At 45.7% G+C, this 15,938-nt stretch overlaps 1 protein-coding gene across 1 annotated transcript; it reads right to left on the reverse strand.

Moving 5' to 3' along the window:
• Window positions 1-6,536: 6,536 nt before the first annotated feature.
• Window positions 6,537-12,666, reverse strand: CCN3 (cellular communication network factor 3). The gene is made up of 5 exons (XM_050891849.1): window positions 12,595-12,666; window positions 12,267-12,498; window positions 11,658-11,909; window positions 9,591-9,799; window positions 6,537-7,723 (listed from the first exon to the last, which is right to left on the reverse strand). The coding sequence occupies exons 1-5, from the start codon at window positions 12,664-12,666 to the stop codon at window positions 7,427-7,429; spliced, it is 1,062 nt and encodes a 353-aa protein (XP_050747806.1). The 3' UTR covers window positions 6,537-7,426.
• Window positions 12,667-15,938: the final 3,272 nt, after the last annotated feature.

The following is a 15,938-nucleotide window of genomic DNA, read 5'->3' on the forward strand; positions in this document are numbered from 1 at the left end:
TTGACTGGTACTAGAAAAGGAAAGGTAAATTTGTTCAGAGAGTATGGGATGAACAAGTCAACCAGCATATTTTGTGCTTGTTCAATCAACATATCATACTCAGTACATATTGCTATATAGACCCATACACTGAATGTCGAGTGATGTTCCCTGAAACACTCAGATGGGAATCCTTGGAGATATGAAAACAAATTGCTGACATTTGAATAATTTAACTTTGCTTGTTTGGGAAAAATCACAGCCCTAAACCAGAAATGTTCAGGTTTTTATCATTGGAGTTTACTTATACAAATGTCACAGGTTTGACACACCACTGTTGTGTTTTAATTAAATCGGTGTCATGGCCTTTTGCAGGAACAGGCTGAAATTGGCCCAAGGACTAAGCTAGTAACTGTCCATATTAAAGTAAAACAAATCTAAATGAACATAACAAAACCGATACCAGATGAAAAGCTGTATCAACTGAGTTGAGCTAAAAATAGCCACTGAATTGGTATTATGTATATAGTCTAAAAGACAGTGGAGAACTGGGTCAGATCTTTGGCTCCTTTTGTCCAGAGGAAACGTTTGTGTTCCTTTCCAAAAGGTATTTTTCCTGCTGAAATGCTACGGCATTGTAAGAAGACATCGAGATTGCAATAGTTCTGGTGTTAATAAAGATAGCTAATAAGGATTTGAACACTGTAGCTCTTTTCTTTCATGAAGGTTGTAGTGCTCGTAACAATGCAACTGCCTTCTCACAAAATGGGTTGAAGATGTGGAGATCACGTTGAGCAGCACTAAGGAAGGTTATAGGGGGCATTTTGGCACTGCGTGTACTGAAGTGGAGACCGTAGTTTAAAGTGCTGGGGAAATGTCTATAGACAAAAGGAGTTACTTGAGTTAGAATTGAACTCATATACCATAGTGCACATAGTCCCCTTTTCAAAGGAAGTAATGGACGATCCACAAGAAGTGTCTCAGCAGGAAGCTGGGTTTATGTCTCTTCAAAAATATCAGAAATTAAACTCCTGCCTTTGGAGGGGAAAAAACCACAAACTTAAGAGTAGTGGATGATCTTAATGTACAAGGGGTTGTGGGTTCATATCCTAGATGAGCTCTTCAACTTGCCTGCAAAGTGGAAGCTACTTATTGAACTGCTTCTCCCTGGTGCCTGTGCTTTGCTTGTATGATGAAATAAAAGGAAAACATAAGGAATTATGTGAAAATCTAGGTAACATGAAAGGAAAGCAGAGGGATAAAGGAGAAGCAATGCAACAATGATAAGCTGATGCACAAGTATAAATGACTTTGGGTGTGAAAGGAGAAGAGGAACTGTCAAAGTGACACAGTGAACCACTTCTCAGGAAATCAGTGGTTGACTGCATTCCTCTCTAATTACTCCTGGCTCAGGATTAGCTGGGTTTTATTAATCCAAAGACTGTTTAAATTTGTGCAGACAGTCAAATGCTGCATTGCTCAGTAGTTGATGCATCTCTTGCAAATCAAGATGCATGTAATTTGCAAGATGATCTGGAGAAATACTCGATAGACGGCTTGCGTTATATTAGAAAAGCATTGCACAAAGCAGCCTGATTCTCAGGGGGGGCAGATAGAGATGTGGGGTGAAAGTAGTTTTAAATAATCCTTCTTCCCTCTCTCCTAGATTCGAACCTGCTCCTTAACCACTCCTCAGGCACCTAGAGGAGTCCCGGCCTCATGCTCTCCAGCACTCAGCATTTCCTAGCACGTAAGGTTGCTGGGGTGCAAAATCAGGAAGAACTTTGCAAACTCTCTACATTAGAGAGACATGGACCTGTTGGAGCGGGTCCAAAGGAGGGCCACAAAAATGATCACAGGGATGGAACACCTCTCTGTCCTGGTTTCGGCTGAGATAGATTTAATTTTCTTCTCAGTAGCTGGTACAGTGCTGTGTTTTGGATTTAGTGTGAGAATGATGTTGATAACACACTGATGATTTAGTTGTTGCTCAGTAGGGCTTTTCTTGTTAAGGACTTTTCAGTTTCCCATGCTCTGCCAGCAAGCAGGTGTGCAAGAAGCTGGGAGGGAGCAGAGCCGGGGCAGCTGACCTGAACTAGCCAAAGGGGTATTCCATACCATGGAACGTCATGCCCAGTATATAAACTGGGGGGAGTTGGCCGGGAGGGGCGGATCGCTGGTTGGGCATTGGTCAGCAGGTGGTGAGCAATTGCATTGTGCATCACTGGGGTTTTTTCTTTTTTTTTTTCTTTTTTTCCCCTCTTCTTTTTTTTGTTATATTCCTTTTCATTACTATTATTATTATTATTATTATATTTCATTATTATTATTGTTAGTATTATATTTTACTTTAGTTATTAAACTGTTCTTATCTCAACCCACGAGTTTTATCTTTTTTTCTGATTCTCCTCCCCATCCCACTGGGAGTGGGGGGGAGTGAGGAAGCAGCTGCGTGGTGCTTAGCTGCTGGCTGGGGTTAAACCATGACAGTCCTTTTTGGCACCCAACGTGGGGCCCGAAGGGCTGAGATAACGACAGGTCTGACCAAAGCGTGTTAAAACGAATTTGTTATAAGCATTCATTATATTAGTTTAATAGTCACTGGTCACAATGTTGATTTATTGGCTCTTAGAGTTGTGGTGTTCATTCTTAAAAGTTGTGTTATGTATCACCTCACTGGCCATATATACTCCCTGTGCTGCTGCTTATCACCCATGGGAGGTGGATTAAGGTTTTCACTTCGCTGTACTATGTAACACTGGTTTATGGTACAATAAAATTATCGGTCATGGGACTAATCCAGTATTTGTACTCAGCATTGCCGTTATCTCTGTGCTTCGGGAGCTATCTAGAGGAAACTATTAATAATTACATCCTTTACCTTTTCTCTTTGGAGAGCCAATCTATGTGGGAGGCACCTTCCTTCACCTTCCCCTTCTCCTCCAGGCTAATTACAGTAGAGTTTGAGAATTTTGAAAATTTTTAATATCCTTGGAATTTTGAAACTAACATGGTCCTATTGCTAGGAACTAGCATGTTCCTGAATGTGGTTCACGTCTTGTTCAGGGTTAAACAACTATTTAAGAGGATCACCCAGAGGTCTGCCCCAAGGCTGGAGAGGTATGAGTGGCAGGGTGTGTGGGGTAGCATGGGCAAATGCCTAGGACGGTGGGCACCTCCAGTGTTTTGGAACTTCACCCTTGAACAAGTGCAGAATCCTGAAAAACTAGTAGAACATTTGGAAAATGTATGCTGTCACCCTGACAATTCCAGGGAGACACAAATCACTGCAATGTGCTGGGATCTGGCCCATGCCTACCGAGCCCTGTTCAAGACTATTCAGTACCCTCAAGGGGAAGAGGTGGTCTCTGGATCTGACAACATGACAGGCACTGCAACTCCAACCCCAGCGACAGGCACTGCATCCACTCCAACCCCAGCGACAGGCACTGCAGCCACTCCAACCCCAGCGACAGGCACCGCAGCCACTCCAACCCCAGCAACAGGCACTGCAGCCACTCCAACCCCCATGACAGGCACCACAGCCACTCCAACCCCCATGACAGGCACCACAGCCACTCCAACCCTGGTGACAGGCACTACGGTTACTCCAACCTCTGTGACAAGCACTGCAGCTGAACCAGAGAACCAATCCATGCCGGTATCAGTCACTCCTCTACAGAAGAAGAAATACTCTAAAAAACCAGCTCACTTAGCGAAGGATGAAGGTGAACCAGGGTCATCACAAGAACAGGAGGAAGAGGCAGAACTGGAGATAATCACCAGATCCCTATCTTTGAGTGAGCTGCGAGATATACGAAAAGACTTCAGCCGTCGTCCAGGCTAGCACATTATCACCTGGCTGCTCTGATGCTGGGATAGCAGAGCCAGTAGCTTGGAATTAGAAGGTAGGGAAGCCAAGAAACTGGGATCCCTTTCTAGGGAAGGGGGCATGGACAAAGCGATTAGAAAAAAGACACAAGCCCTCAGCCTCTGGAGGCGACTTCTGGCAGGCATGAGTAAAAGGTATCCCTTCAAGGAAGATGTTTTATGTTATCCAAGCAAGTGGACCACCATGGAGAAAGGTATCCAGTACCTGAAGGAATTAGCTGTGTGGGAGATGGTTTATTATGACCTGGATGATGTGCAGTTACCCACAGATCCAGATGAAGTCCACTGCACACGACCCAAGTGGTGGAAGTTTACACGGAGCGCACCATCATCTTAAGCCAACTCATTGGCAGTAATGGACTGGAAAGACAAAGAGGGACCAACGGTGGATGAATTGGCTGGCCGACTCAGGCAATATGAAGAAAGTCTCTCTTCCGCCCTCATCTCAGCTGTGGAGAAACTGCCAGACATACTAGCTGAGAAACTGTCCCGAGAGTTCCAGTGATTTGAGGATAAGTTCTGCCTCCCACCTGTATGGACCAATATCTCAGCTATTAGGAATAAGCATCCCTCTGCTCAAGAGAGAGGAGACGATAGAAGGTACACATCACGGGGTACCCTGGGGTCTTACCTGTGTGAACATGGAGATGATATGATGAAGTGGGATGGAAAACCTACCTTGGTCCTAGATGCACGGGTATGTGGATTGCAAGCAGAAACAATCACAAATGAGGGTTCTTCCAGGAAAATTGCTGCTCCAGTCTCCGGTGAGCAGTGTGAGCGGTGTGCGAGACAGAGTGGAAGGGCTGATCTTACTCCTGATCCTATGAGAAGGAATTCTAATCCGCTTTTACAAAAAGTGAGTAGAGAATCCTATGACCAGGACTAGAGGGGCCCCACCTCCAGCCAGGTGGAGGAGAGGGACAACTGGGTTTACTGGACTGAAACTGGACAACTGGACTACTGGACTACCGGACTGAAAACTGGGTTTACTGGACTCCCTCCTGGAGTGAGGGAGCGGCTGCATGGTGCTTAGCTGCTGCCTGGGGTTAAACCACGACACTCTCCTATGAAGACAGGCTGAGAGAGTTGGGGTTGTTCAGCCTGGAGAAGACAAGGCTCCAGGGAGACCTTATTGCGGCCTTTCAATACTTAAAGGGGGCTTATAAGAAAGATGGGGACAAACTTTTTAGCAGGGCCTGTTGCGATAGAACAAGGGGTAATGGTTTTAAACTAAAAGAGGGTAGATTCAGATTAGATATAAGGAGGAAATTTTTTACGATGAGGGTGGTGAAACACTGGAAGAGGTTGCCCAGAGAGATGGTAGATGCCCCATCCCTGGAAACATTCAAGGTCAGGTTGGATGGGGCTCTGAGCAACCTGATCTAGTTGAAGATGTCCCTGCTCATTGCAGGGGGGCTGGACTAGATGATCTTTGAAGTTCCCTCCCAACCCAAACCAGTCTATGATTCTATGATTAGGAATTAACCAGTGCAAGGGCAGGGAGTGTGCACGTATGCATGAGCACACTCCTGATGAGGGGCAAGACTAGTCTTGTTCCAGCTGTTTGAACAGCATAAAGCAGGCAGGGATGTGTTGAAAGCAATAGCAATGACTACAATGAAATTTATTATTGGCACAGTTAGTGGGGAAAGGCATGCAAGAGTCCAGGTGAGGACCCAAGATCTATCTAACCTTAACTGAACCAGCATGGGTTATAGCACCAGGGTCTCATACTTTCAAGGATGACCTAAAAGTTACTAAAAAAACTTCAGCCATTGATGCTTGCTCACCATTAGGTTTACTTTAGGCTTCATTGGCTAAAATGGGCATTTAGATGTCTACATGTAGACAGCAAATTTAGGAGTCTTAACCTGGATCTGAATTCCACCCTGTGTGTATCTCAGGAATTGCCAAACTGGAGGTTGCTAGCTCCTCCAGAGAAGGAGGACGCTAGGCCAAATATGCTCAGATTTGGCCTTCTGCCTTTTTTTCTCAAGAGAGAGTTGTTTCCTACCACATGGTTATAGAACGGCTGTGGCATAAGTACTACTCTGGTATCTCTAACAGAGAGACACACACCGAGCTAAGCTTGGTCCCACAGTCTAGGCAGCTGAGTGTCTGCACAACTGTACTTACGACCTATTTGCACAATCCTGTTCCATACATGATTTAACATACATGAAACTGCCACCCTTAGGCTCTATATTCCTTGGGGATATTGCCATACAGCATCAAGCACAAGCAGGGTCACAGGCTGCTTTTGTGAGGCTGAAATGCTGCAAGACCCAATTAAATACTTCGTTAGTACTTCAGACCGAAACCCAAACTCCAAATCACGTAATTATTCTTCCCCACCACCACTATGTTTCAGGGCACACCGCATCCAAACCTAACTTTATTTACATCATCCTATCTCCCAGGCTAACTTACTCTGAAAGAAACCTCCCTTCTAATGTGTGCCTCACAAATTATTCACCCTTTCCTGCATCAAGACACTGCATACCTGTTAGGGCAGCGATTAGGATGAGGTACACTAAGAAGATCACAAGATAGGGTCTTTTGATTTTAGGAGTCTGTAGAGCCTTTTTCTTCCAATTGCTTTTAGCTGTTAAAAGTTGGTAGGACTTTTAAAGTAAAAACAACTTTAGGAAAAAATATTTTTAATCACATAAAGTTTATTTACTTAGTAAAGTTATATTACAATATATACAGTTTCTATTTACATATACACCTTTCTAAGAAGTGCAGCACCATATGATAGAGTTAGTAGTTTAGAGGAATTTACAGAAATTTTATTTTTGCATCCAAGTAGTTATATCTACTGACACACACTGGTGAGAACCAAGTTCTCCTAAGACGCTGACTTCAGGGGGTTTTCGATTAGACTGCTAGTGAAGTTACCAAAGAGAAATTTAATTGCTGTCAGCTATCAATCTGCTATGCTTCAGGGTAAGAGATCTTAGCTCTGTCATTTCAGGGGCTATGTGCAAACTTAATCCTCAGAGAAAGCCAGAGGTACAGACAGAAAGTATTTGATAAGACACAAGAATGCAACACTTTCATCAGTAAGATTTTTACTGTCATCAGAAACAGAGTTTCATTAGAATGGAAAAAGAACACTGCTTAAGTGTTTATACACATTATGCAAAGTGAAAGTTAAGAACCTGGAAGCTTATGTGATATGGTATCATGCATTCCCCAAGGAATCCATTTACTCTTAAAGAGCCCAGTCTTACAGCTACTGAAACTTGTGGCATGATCCCCTTAACTCAAGGAGAAAGTCTAACTGTTTGCTTTGTAATCTTTATGCCACCGTCAAAAAAAAAAGAAGGCTCTGTCCAAGGTACAAAATTTCCTTCAAGTGAATAAAAGACATTTGGAGGGGGAGAATGTAAAATGAGGTATTTAATAAACTACAGGAAAAAAGAAAGCGCCTAGACTGTTCTGAAAAACATCTTAGATATTTTACATATGCAGTTGTTACATTCACCTGATTGTGGGTCAAGTTTTGTATAAACTATTTATACCTTTTGCGCTACCTAATTTATGCTTTTTATATTTTTGCTTCGCTAGAGGTTGGCTCTAATGGTTGGAAGAAAGCATTGTTACTCTGAGGACAGTTGTTGTGACAGACACAGGTGTTGATCAACATCATCGGCTTTTTTAGGACTTTGCCCTGAGGACAGCGGAACTCAACTTGAATTGTTTTGGTGTTGTGTGGGGTACAGCATCGCCCATCATTGCAGAGGCCACAGTAACGAGGTTTGTATGTCTGCACACTAGTGCAGTTCTTGTATTCAAAGCGAACAGCTTTCAGGGACTTCTTTGTTCGGATACATTTCTTCCCTTTCTAAGAGAAATATGAAGAGACATTAGATATATCATTGCATAAGACAGAAAGCAGTTAATTGACATGCAAGCATATAGGTCTACTCTGAAAACTTAAATTTGTTGTCTTTGCTCGTTCAACAGCTGTAAGACTCTGCAGCTACTTCAGTAGTTACTTACAGGTAACTCCTGCAAGATCTGCCCTTTGACACCAGTGTGTTATCAGGCCAGTAACAAATGACAAATAATTAAAGCCCACTCTTGTCACCTGAGACCAGCCAAACCAACATTCATTATGAAACTATACTCTACTGGAAACCTTCTCAGGCTAGTGTAGTTCCATCAGAGAATCAGGAAGCCAAATAAGCAAGTTACAGGACTAGATTCAGGGGAAAAAAAGAGGGCTAAAACGAACCTCAGAAGTCATAGCCCATTCTTGTGACCGAAGGCAGAACCAGCTTTATCCATGTTATTCTTAACAGATGGTTGTCTAACTTGTCCTTGGAAGTCTTCAGTGACAGAGACTCCACATCTGCCCCAGACAATCCTAACAGTTCACTATTCTTACTTCTTGGAAGGTTTTCACTCAAGTCTTAATTTTTATGCAGTCTAAACTCACCATTTCTTGTTGTATCCCCCATGGACTCAGAACAGGCTGCAATATCTGAACACAGTTATGAGAATGCATCTCTGTTCTCTTGCATTCAGAAAAAGTTCAGTTCATTCAATTTTTCCCTAGCTGAACATGTTTTCTAGACCTCTGATCATCCTTGTTAGTCTCCCCAACTCTTTGCAAATGTTTCATATCCTTTTCAAAACATAGTATTTAAAACTGCACAGAGTATTCAGCAAAGGCCTTAGCAATGCTTTCCAACACTCCGAGCATTACATAAAGTGATGCTCCTCTTACGTAGCTACATGTTATTCTCCCTGACAGTAACACTTGCATAATGTGTACAAGCACCAAAAAAGTCAGCTCCCTTAGAAACACATTTATTGCACCTGAAGTGTCAGTGTTGGATTTGCTTTTGGAAAAAGCATCATAAGGATTAAGATAAGGTTACCCAAGCAGATTTTGCAGGATTTCACTTATTTCTCTGCAGTTCCAGACGCTCAACAGACTAGAAATCTGACATACCCATTCTGCACGATGGGAGCAGCTCTGAAGTATACATACAGGTAGTACAACTGCATTTGTGCGAGAAGTTAGACTGCGTGAGCTGTCAAAATAGTCTGTACATGCAATACCTCTGATCTGCTCGAGATGGCTCAAATTATCATAGAATAGTTTGGGTTGGAAGAGACCTTTAAAGGTCATCTAGTCCAGCCCCCCTGCAATGAGCAGGGACATCTTCAACTAGATCAGGTTGCTCAGAGCCCCATCCAACCTGACCTTGAATGTTTCCAGGGATGGGGCATCTACCACCTCTCTGGGCAACCTCTTCCAGTGTTTCACCACCCTCATCATAAAAAATTTCCTCCTTATATCTAGTCTGAATCTACCCTCTTTTAATTTAAAACCATTACCCCTTGTTCTATCGCAACAGGCCCTGCTAAAAAGTCTGTCCCCATCTTTCTTATAAGCCCCCTTTAAGTATTGAAAGGCCGCAATAAAGTCTTCCCAGAGCCTTGTCTTCTCCAGGCTGAACAACCCCAACTCTCTCAGCCTGTCTCTCAGAATCACCTTCCTCGACCTGCTGGAGGTGCAGCGCAAAGCTACTAAGCAAACACAGCAAGTCTAACGCATTCCAAAAACACTGGGCTTGCGGCACAGATGCTAAAAGGTGTATTTATGTACACTTGCATCTGGAGCATTCTAGACCATAATATTGCAACCTTGGAATTACAGCTGAAGAGACCCCGCTCCCCTGCCAATCTTTGCAGCATACCTTATCAGATGGCTCTTCATTTTCACAAGGTCTTATCATGCAAACCCGTGTCTGCTTCACCATCTCACACTGCTGATTTCTGTTGGTAACACGGGTGGAAAAGCCCATTCCACAACTTTTGGAACAAGCACTCCATTCTGTTGTTTGCTCAATACAATTGGCACTTGAGTCTGACACATCGATCCCAAGCGTGGCCTCTTGTCTGTAGGCTGGAGACAAAACCCCACAGAAATTTATTACAAGAAAAACTCATGTGAAGACCCAGTATCTAACTGAGCTCTACCACATCTGGGAAGAAACACGTGAGACAAAAAAAAGGTCCAAAATCCATGCTTTTGACAGGATTTAGGAATTTTAAAAGCTGCCTTTTTAGGAGCCCTGGATGGCAACTTCCTACACCTGAAAATAACAGAAAGGTGCATATCAGTGTAATCAGCAAAGCATTTAGATTCAGTCCACTCAAGTACACAGCCAGAAGAATTTTGCCAATTTTTTAACCAGTTTAGAACTCTACTTTAATAACTCTTTATTCCTCACTCTTTCCAATGGAAATACATCACAAATCTGTTCTAAAGCTATGTCATAAAAATATTTATATTAGATATGACTTGAGAGAGGCTGAATGATTTATCTAAACTAATGAACAGCGTGGAAGTAAAGTTCTTTACTCTGAGAGTCATAAAGTCACCCGATCTTGTCAATTATTGACAGATTATAGCCAGGGTGATGGTGGGGAGGGAGGAAGTAAGTAATTTCCAGGAGTTATCACAGCTACTCAAAGCCATAGCCAACTCTGATCTTCATCCTGCCCTCATGGCAGTGTTAAGCTGTATTATGCAAATATTGCTAACCGTATAGTTTGGTTCAGTGGTTATCACAGGAGTAAACAGAATGAGGCAACACGACTCAGCTGTCAGTCACAGCTTTTGCTGTTAAGCTTCTCTACAACAGCATTTTTGCCTTTTGCATGGTAAAGCTCCAAAGAGGTGGCCTCCCAAGAGGGATGGCCATTGCTAGAAAGAATGCAGATAATCCATCTGTAGGCATTTTACAGATTAGCCTGTCACTGTCAAACAAATCAAAGAAAAGGAAAAAATAGTACAAAGGGGGCAAGCTTTTTGTTTATACCTTATGTGCCTTACAACTGACACTTCATAGCACTCGGACAAGTTATTAGAGCATTTCTTCCTGGATCCTTCCTTACTTGTTTTTCAAATGGATTAGCTGAGTTTCAGCACAACTAACTGCTTAAGACCACAAAGAGCAGTGACTGGAAGAGAATGCCGTGCCCTCAACTCTCAGTAAAAGTAGCTTATGAAAATTCATGTTGAACTAATAGTCTAATTTAAAGGGGATGGAGACATAATTCAGTAAGAAAGCAGGGGGAAAAGACTATGTAGCTTTATTTTTTCAGTTACAAAAGCAGTTTATGAGTTCTGCATTTTGGAATGGGATTTTTTTTCAGATCCACTCACTGCGTTTATAACCATCGCTTCTCCAAGTACTTTGTAATGCTTTTGATGCCAACAATAATGATGAGAGCTCTATCACAGACAGGCAGGAATTTGTTGGCATTTTAGCTACCACGCTGACCACTTGTAACAGCTGGGTAATTTAAGGGGAAAAAAAGTCTCTTGTAGACTAAGCTGTTAGAATAGCATTTGTGATGCAACATATTCTTGCAGAGCAACTAGCAAGACTGCGGCTTTGATCTAGGGGTGGAAATAATGTTTGGAGGATTATGAGCTTGCCCTTGTTTTATTCCACTCACTGAACAACCCTGTACCAGATAAACAGCAATTTCAGAACTGGGAACTAACTCAAGTTAACTACCTTTTAAAAGTGCTATGCACATTCATCCTCTGAATATCTTTTCTTTTACCTATCAAGCTCTGCCTTTATCCACAACCACTGTATACTTACTAGTGACAGTAGGTGAGAAAAAAGAGCAGAAAAAACAGACCGCACAAAGCAATGTGTCTTAGATTTGGCAACCCCATGGATACTTCCAGTATGGTATCACCTCCTCCTCACAACGAGTGTGATAATTAGTTTTAGTTTCCTCACCAGCCATAGCAAAACCTCCCAAAATCACTTCATCTTTAGGGTCACAGATCCACTTCTCACAGCACTCTCCAGGGACTTCGATTTTTCTGGGGAAAGGACAGTCGGGGCCAGGGAGCAGCAGGTCCAGGTTACAGCGGGGCAGACAGCCGATCTGTCCGTCTCGGCAGGTGCACTGGTACTTGCAGCTGGGCTGGAACGTCTCCCCGTTGCGATAAATCATCCCATCAAACACGCAGTTGTCTCCCTCCAGCACTAGTGAGAAAAATGAACGCGCTTCACTGAGACAGAGGGCACTCGGCACCCTCCCCGTGCCTCCCAAAACACGGCGGCGGGCGACCCTCCCGGTCCCTGAGCGGGCCACACTTCACACCCCTCCCGCAGCTGCCAGAAAGCCCTCGGCCCGCCGCGGCGCAGGCAGTCCTGAGGAAGAGCCGCTTCGCCTGAGGGAAGGCGGGAGAAGAGCGGGACAGCGACAGCCCCAGCGGACGCCGCGGCCGGCCCCGGCCCGGGGAGGGTCTCCCCACCGGCCCGGGGAGGGCTGCCGCAGGCGGGGGGACGCCCTGCCGGCCTCCCAGCCCCGGCGCCCCCGGCCCGCCCGCCGCCACCTACCCATGCAGATGCCGGCGGCCCCGCCGCCGTCCTCGGGGCCGCGGTCGCAGTAGAGGCCGCTGCTCTCGTCGCAGGGCAGCAGCGGGGAGCAGCTCTCGCCGCGCTGCCGGGCGCACACCAGGCAGCAGGAGCAGCCGTCCAGCACGGCGGGCACCCCCGGGGCGCAGCGCGGCGGCTCGGCCGGGCAGCGCCCGCCGCAGGACCGGGGACACGCCGGCTCCCGGCCGCTCACCTGCCGGGAACAAAGCGGCCCCGAGGGCCAGGTCACGGGGTCGGCCCGGCCGCCGGCTCCCCCACCCGCCGGCCCCGCCAGGCGCCCCGCACTTGCCTCGCAAAGCCGGAGGAGGAGGAGGAGGAGCAGCAGCAGGGCGGGCAGGCCCTGCCCGCCGCCCGTCGCCATGGTCCCGGCGGCCGCCGCCTCGCCTCCCCGCCGCGCCGCTCGGCTCTGCCGGCAGAGCCATTGCAGCCGCTTATATAGAGGCCGTTGGGGACCCCCCTCCACCACCACCCCCCCGCGGCGGGCAGCGCGGGCCGGAGGCGGGGAGCTGGAGCCAGGCCGGGCGCTCCGCTCCCCCCGCTCCTCCCGCTCCTCCCGCCACCTGCCCCGGCGGCGCCGAGCCGCTGCCCCAGCCCTCCGGCTCAGCCCGGCTCCGGGCGGCACAGGCGGGAGCCCTCTGCCCGGAGGCGTTACATGGAGAGGGGACCGGAGCCCCGAGGGCAGAGCCGGCCCCTTCCCGGGGGTCGGGCCGGCCGAGCGCCTGAGGCGAGGGGCTCTCCCGGACGCGGGCTGCCGCCCTCAACCCGTCCCTACGGCCCCCCTAACCCGCCCTCTTTGCCTGCAGGCATCTCCCACACAAGCTATGCTGCCGGTTATAAAGTGTAGGGAAGCACGATGCTGCCTCTCTGCTGTTGAGGGGCTACGCCACGGTCTCTGGCGCGACCGATATGGTTGGGCAGTGCTTGGCGTTCGAGACCGGCCGTCCCAAACGCAAGCACCTCTCAGGGCTACACCGCTTCTGGCCCTGGCGTGAGGCCTCGAGCTTTGCGGGCATTACAGAGGCCGCAGATGGGCCTCATGAAGATAAGGGGTTGTGGGGGTGACGTGTGCTCCTCAGTAAACTCTTCAGTTTCAAGTCATGGGCGCTGTTCATTACCAGAGGGGTGCGAGTGTATCAGCTGGTGGGAAACAGAAGCTGTACAGGGAGCCCTCCGTGCTCTGTGCAACACGGTGAGTTGAAACGGTAACAGACTTCCCAGTGCTCGCATGGCGTGTGCAGCCGTGGGAGATGCAGAGGCGACATGTCAGGCCTCAGGAATGCTTTGGAGAAGTAACTCCAGTGCTCTGTGCTGTGCAGTTATTTTAGTGTGTGCAGGACGGATTTAGGCCAAGCATAAGGGAGACTAAATCTGTTAACGGGTTTTACTTGTCAGGAATTGCCTTCTGCCCAAGGCAGGCCTTCCTGGGTCTTGCTAGGATACAGATATTCTCTATCCCCAGTTGTCTGGGGCAGATAATATGCACTGGATTCTGTTGCGGCTTGTTAAAGAGAAAATATTTGAAAAATAAACAAAAGTTGTAGACAGGCTAGTGAAAACAAGATGCCTTTTAAGCTTAAGACATGACACAAGTGGTACTCATGAATTTACAAGGCTGTTGTAGCTCTATGCCAAAGCAATACTCAGCACAAAAACAGAAATAACCAGATACGAGTTTTGTTTTGGACAAAAGTTACTGTTCCTTTCTTGATGCTGAATGGCAACAGCGGGGTTTCTGGAGAAGCCTGTCATTCAGGGGAAAGCAGACTTCACCGCCGTAGAAACACATAATCTCCGGTCACATAATGGCCCTTCGTTTTCTCATTCACAAACAGCAGGACCAGCCAAGGGGAGCACTGGGTTGTTCAAACCTTATTAGCAGCTTGGGCATGAGTTTGAGGTTATTTCAGTCATCCACTGCCTTACAGGTCATTTCACCTTCCTTATCTCCTTTTTTTTTTTTCCCCTTGCTTCTTTGCCTCTTGCCTCTGATGTAGGCAGTCAGCGCAAAGCCGCTTTTTACGGTACCTTGCTTGTGAACAGAATGGCCAATGCTTTTGGCCAGGCGTTTTTGCTAAAGATTTGCTGAAGAGAAGCAAGGCTGTTCCTGTAGTTTTCCCAGAAGCAGGGCTGTAAGCCAGAGGGGCGCATATAAGATCTGTTTTTGCCTGTCCCTCCGTATGTGAATCTGATGAGGTTTTCAGTGCTGATAATCATTCACAGCCACTGAAAGTTACCTTCCCTTTCAATGAGATTACTTCACGCCACTCTTAAATATCTTCTGGTCTATAAAAAAGGTTTCACCACATAAAACTGCAGAAAGAATCAAAGAAATGAAAAGAATTTTTACCAGTGTACTTCATTTGGAAAAAATAATTGTTTTACATGCATTTAATAAATTTATTAAGGCCCCATTTGTTTATAAAATACCGGTTATGAAAATAAGGTGATGCTGCAGTTTAGTACAATAGGGCTAAATACATTTTTGCGGACATTTCAGTCCCTCCAAAGCATGCATAATTTGGAGTCCATTGGAACTACCAGTTCTAGGATGCTGCTTCATCTTCCTAACAGTGAATCTTTTTGTCTGTACTTGTTTTACAACTTTTTTAAGGGTGACATACTTTTTTTATCATATGAAAGTACCCTTTGTTACTCCTCACAGTAAAATAATGATCAGGTGGAGGGGGTTTCATGCTGGCTCAGCTGGCAATGAATAGCGTTTATTCATGATACAAAATTAGTAGGTACAAATAAATATTTTAGTTTCTCTGGGTTTGCTTTTTTGAAAGAAGTGTATTTAAGTGAGTTAATATTTGGGTCGCCACCTTGGCTCTAGCTGTTGCAAAGAGTAATCCCTCCTAATATGTAAAGAAATTAACCTCTGCTCTTCACTCTGCAGGGAGACACAGTTGGAGAACAGTGTCGAGAGGTGTAAGTTCAGGAGCAGAGTCCAGCAGCAGAGTCCCAGGATTAAGAATACACTTAAGGGCTTTCCTGCATGAGGGTCGCAGGCAAGGAAAGTGTTGCATGGTACCCAGTAAGAGGAAAACAGGTCAGTAATCTGTAATTTCTGACCATTAGGGACATAACTTGTATAGGTATATAAAAGGCTAACTAGGGGCTGTGGAGGAAAACAAACACTGAAGTGTTCTCTAATCTTAGCTTTAAAATTCAACTTCTAATTGCTGTGAATGCTTAAGGAAGCCAGGTAATGTGTCTCATGCTGCACTTAAGCATTGTCAAGACACAAAGTGCTTTTCAGATATCTCTTCTTTCTGGAAGGGGTGCAGCTTTGTACTTATTGCAAAGAGCGTATACCCAAAGTCAGCAGCAGCTGGTATGAGCTCCTGCGTGGGCCAATATCAGCCTTTGCATGCAAAGATTTCTCACTCTGGATTTCCGTAAGTCTGCCTTGGGCTAAATCTCTGGCATGATTGTCTGGAAATGATCTTTATTCAGATCTTTACCTCCATAGAGCTAATAACCCTAAATGTGTCACTTTTACCCATCCTGTTTACTTCCATACCACCAGATGGTTTATGTACGTTTTACCACCAAAATGCCGAAGGAAGCTCTGCCTAAAAGACTGGAAGCAGAGGTTACAAATAAAACTGGCTTAACTCTTAGAGAGTT

Source organism: Gymnogyps californianus, chromosome 2, assembly GCF_018139145.2.
Source record: "Gymnogyps californianus isolate 813 chromosome 2, ASM1813914v2, whole genome shotgun sequence".
NCBI lineage: Eukaryota > Metazoa > Chordata > Aves > Accipitriformes > Cathartidae > Gymnogyps > Gymnogyps californianus.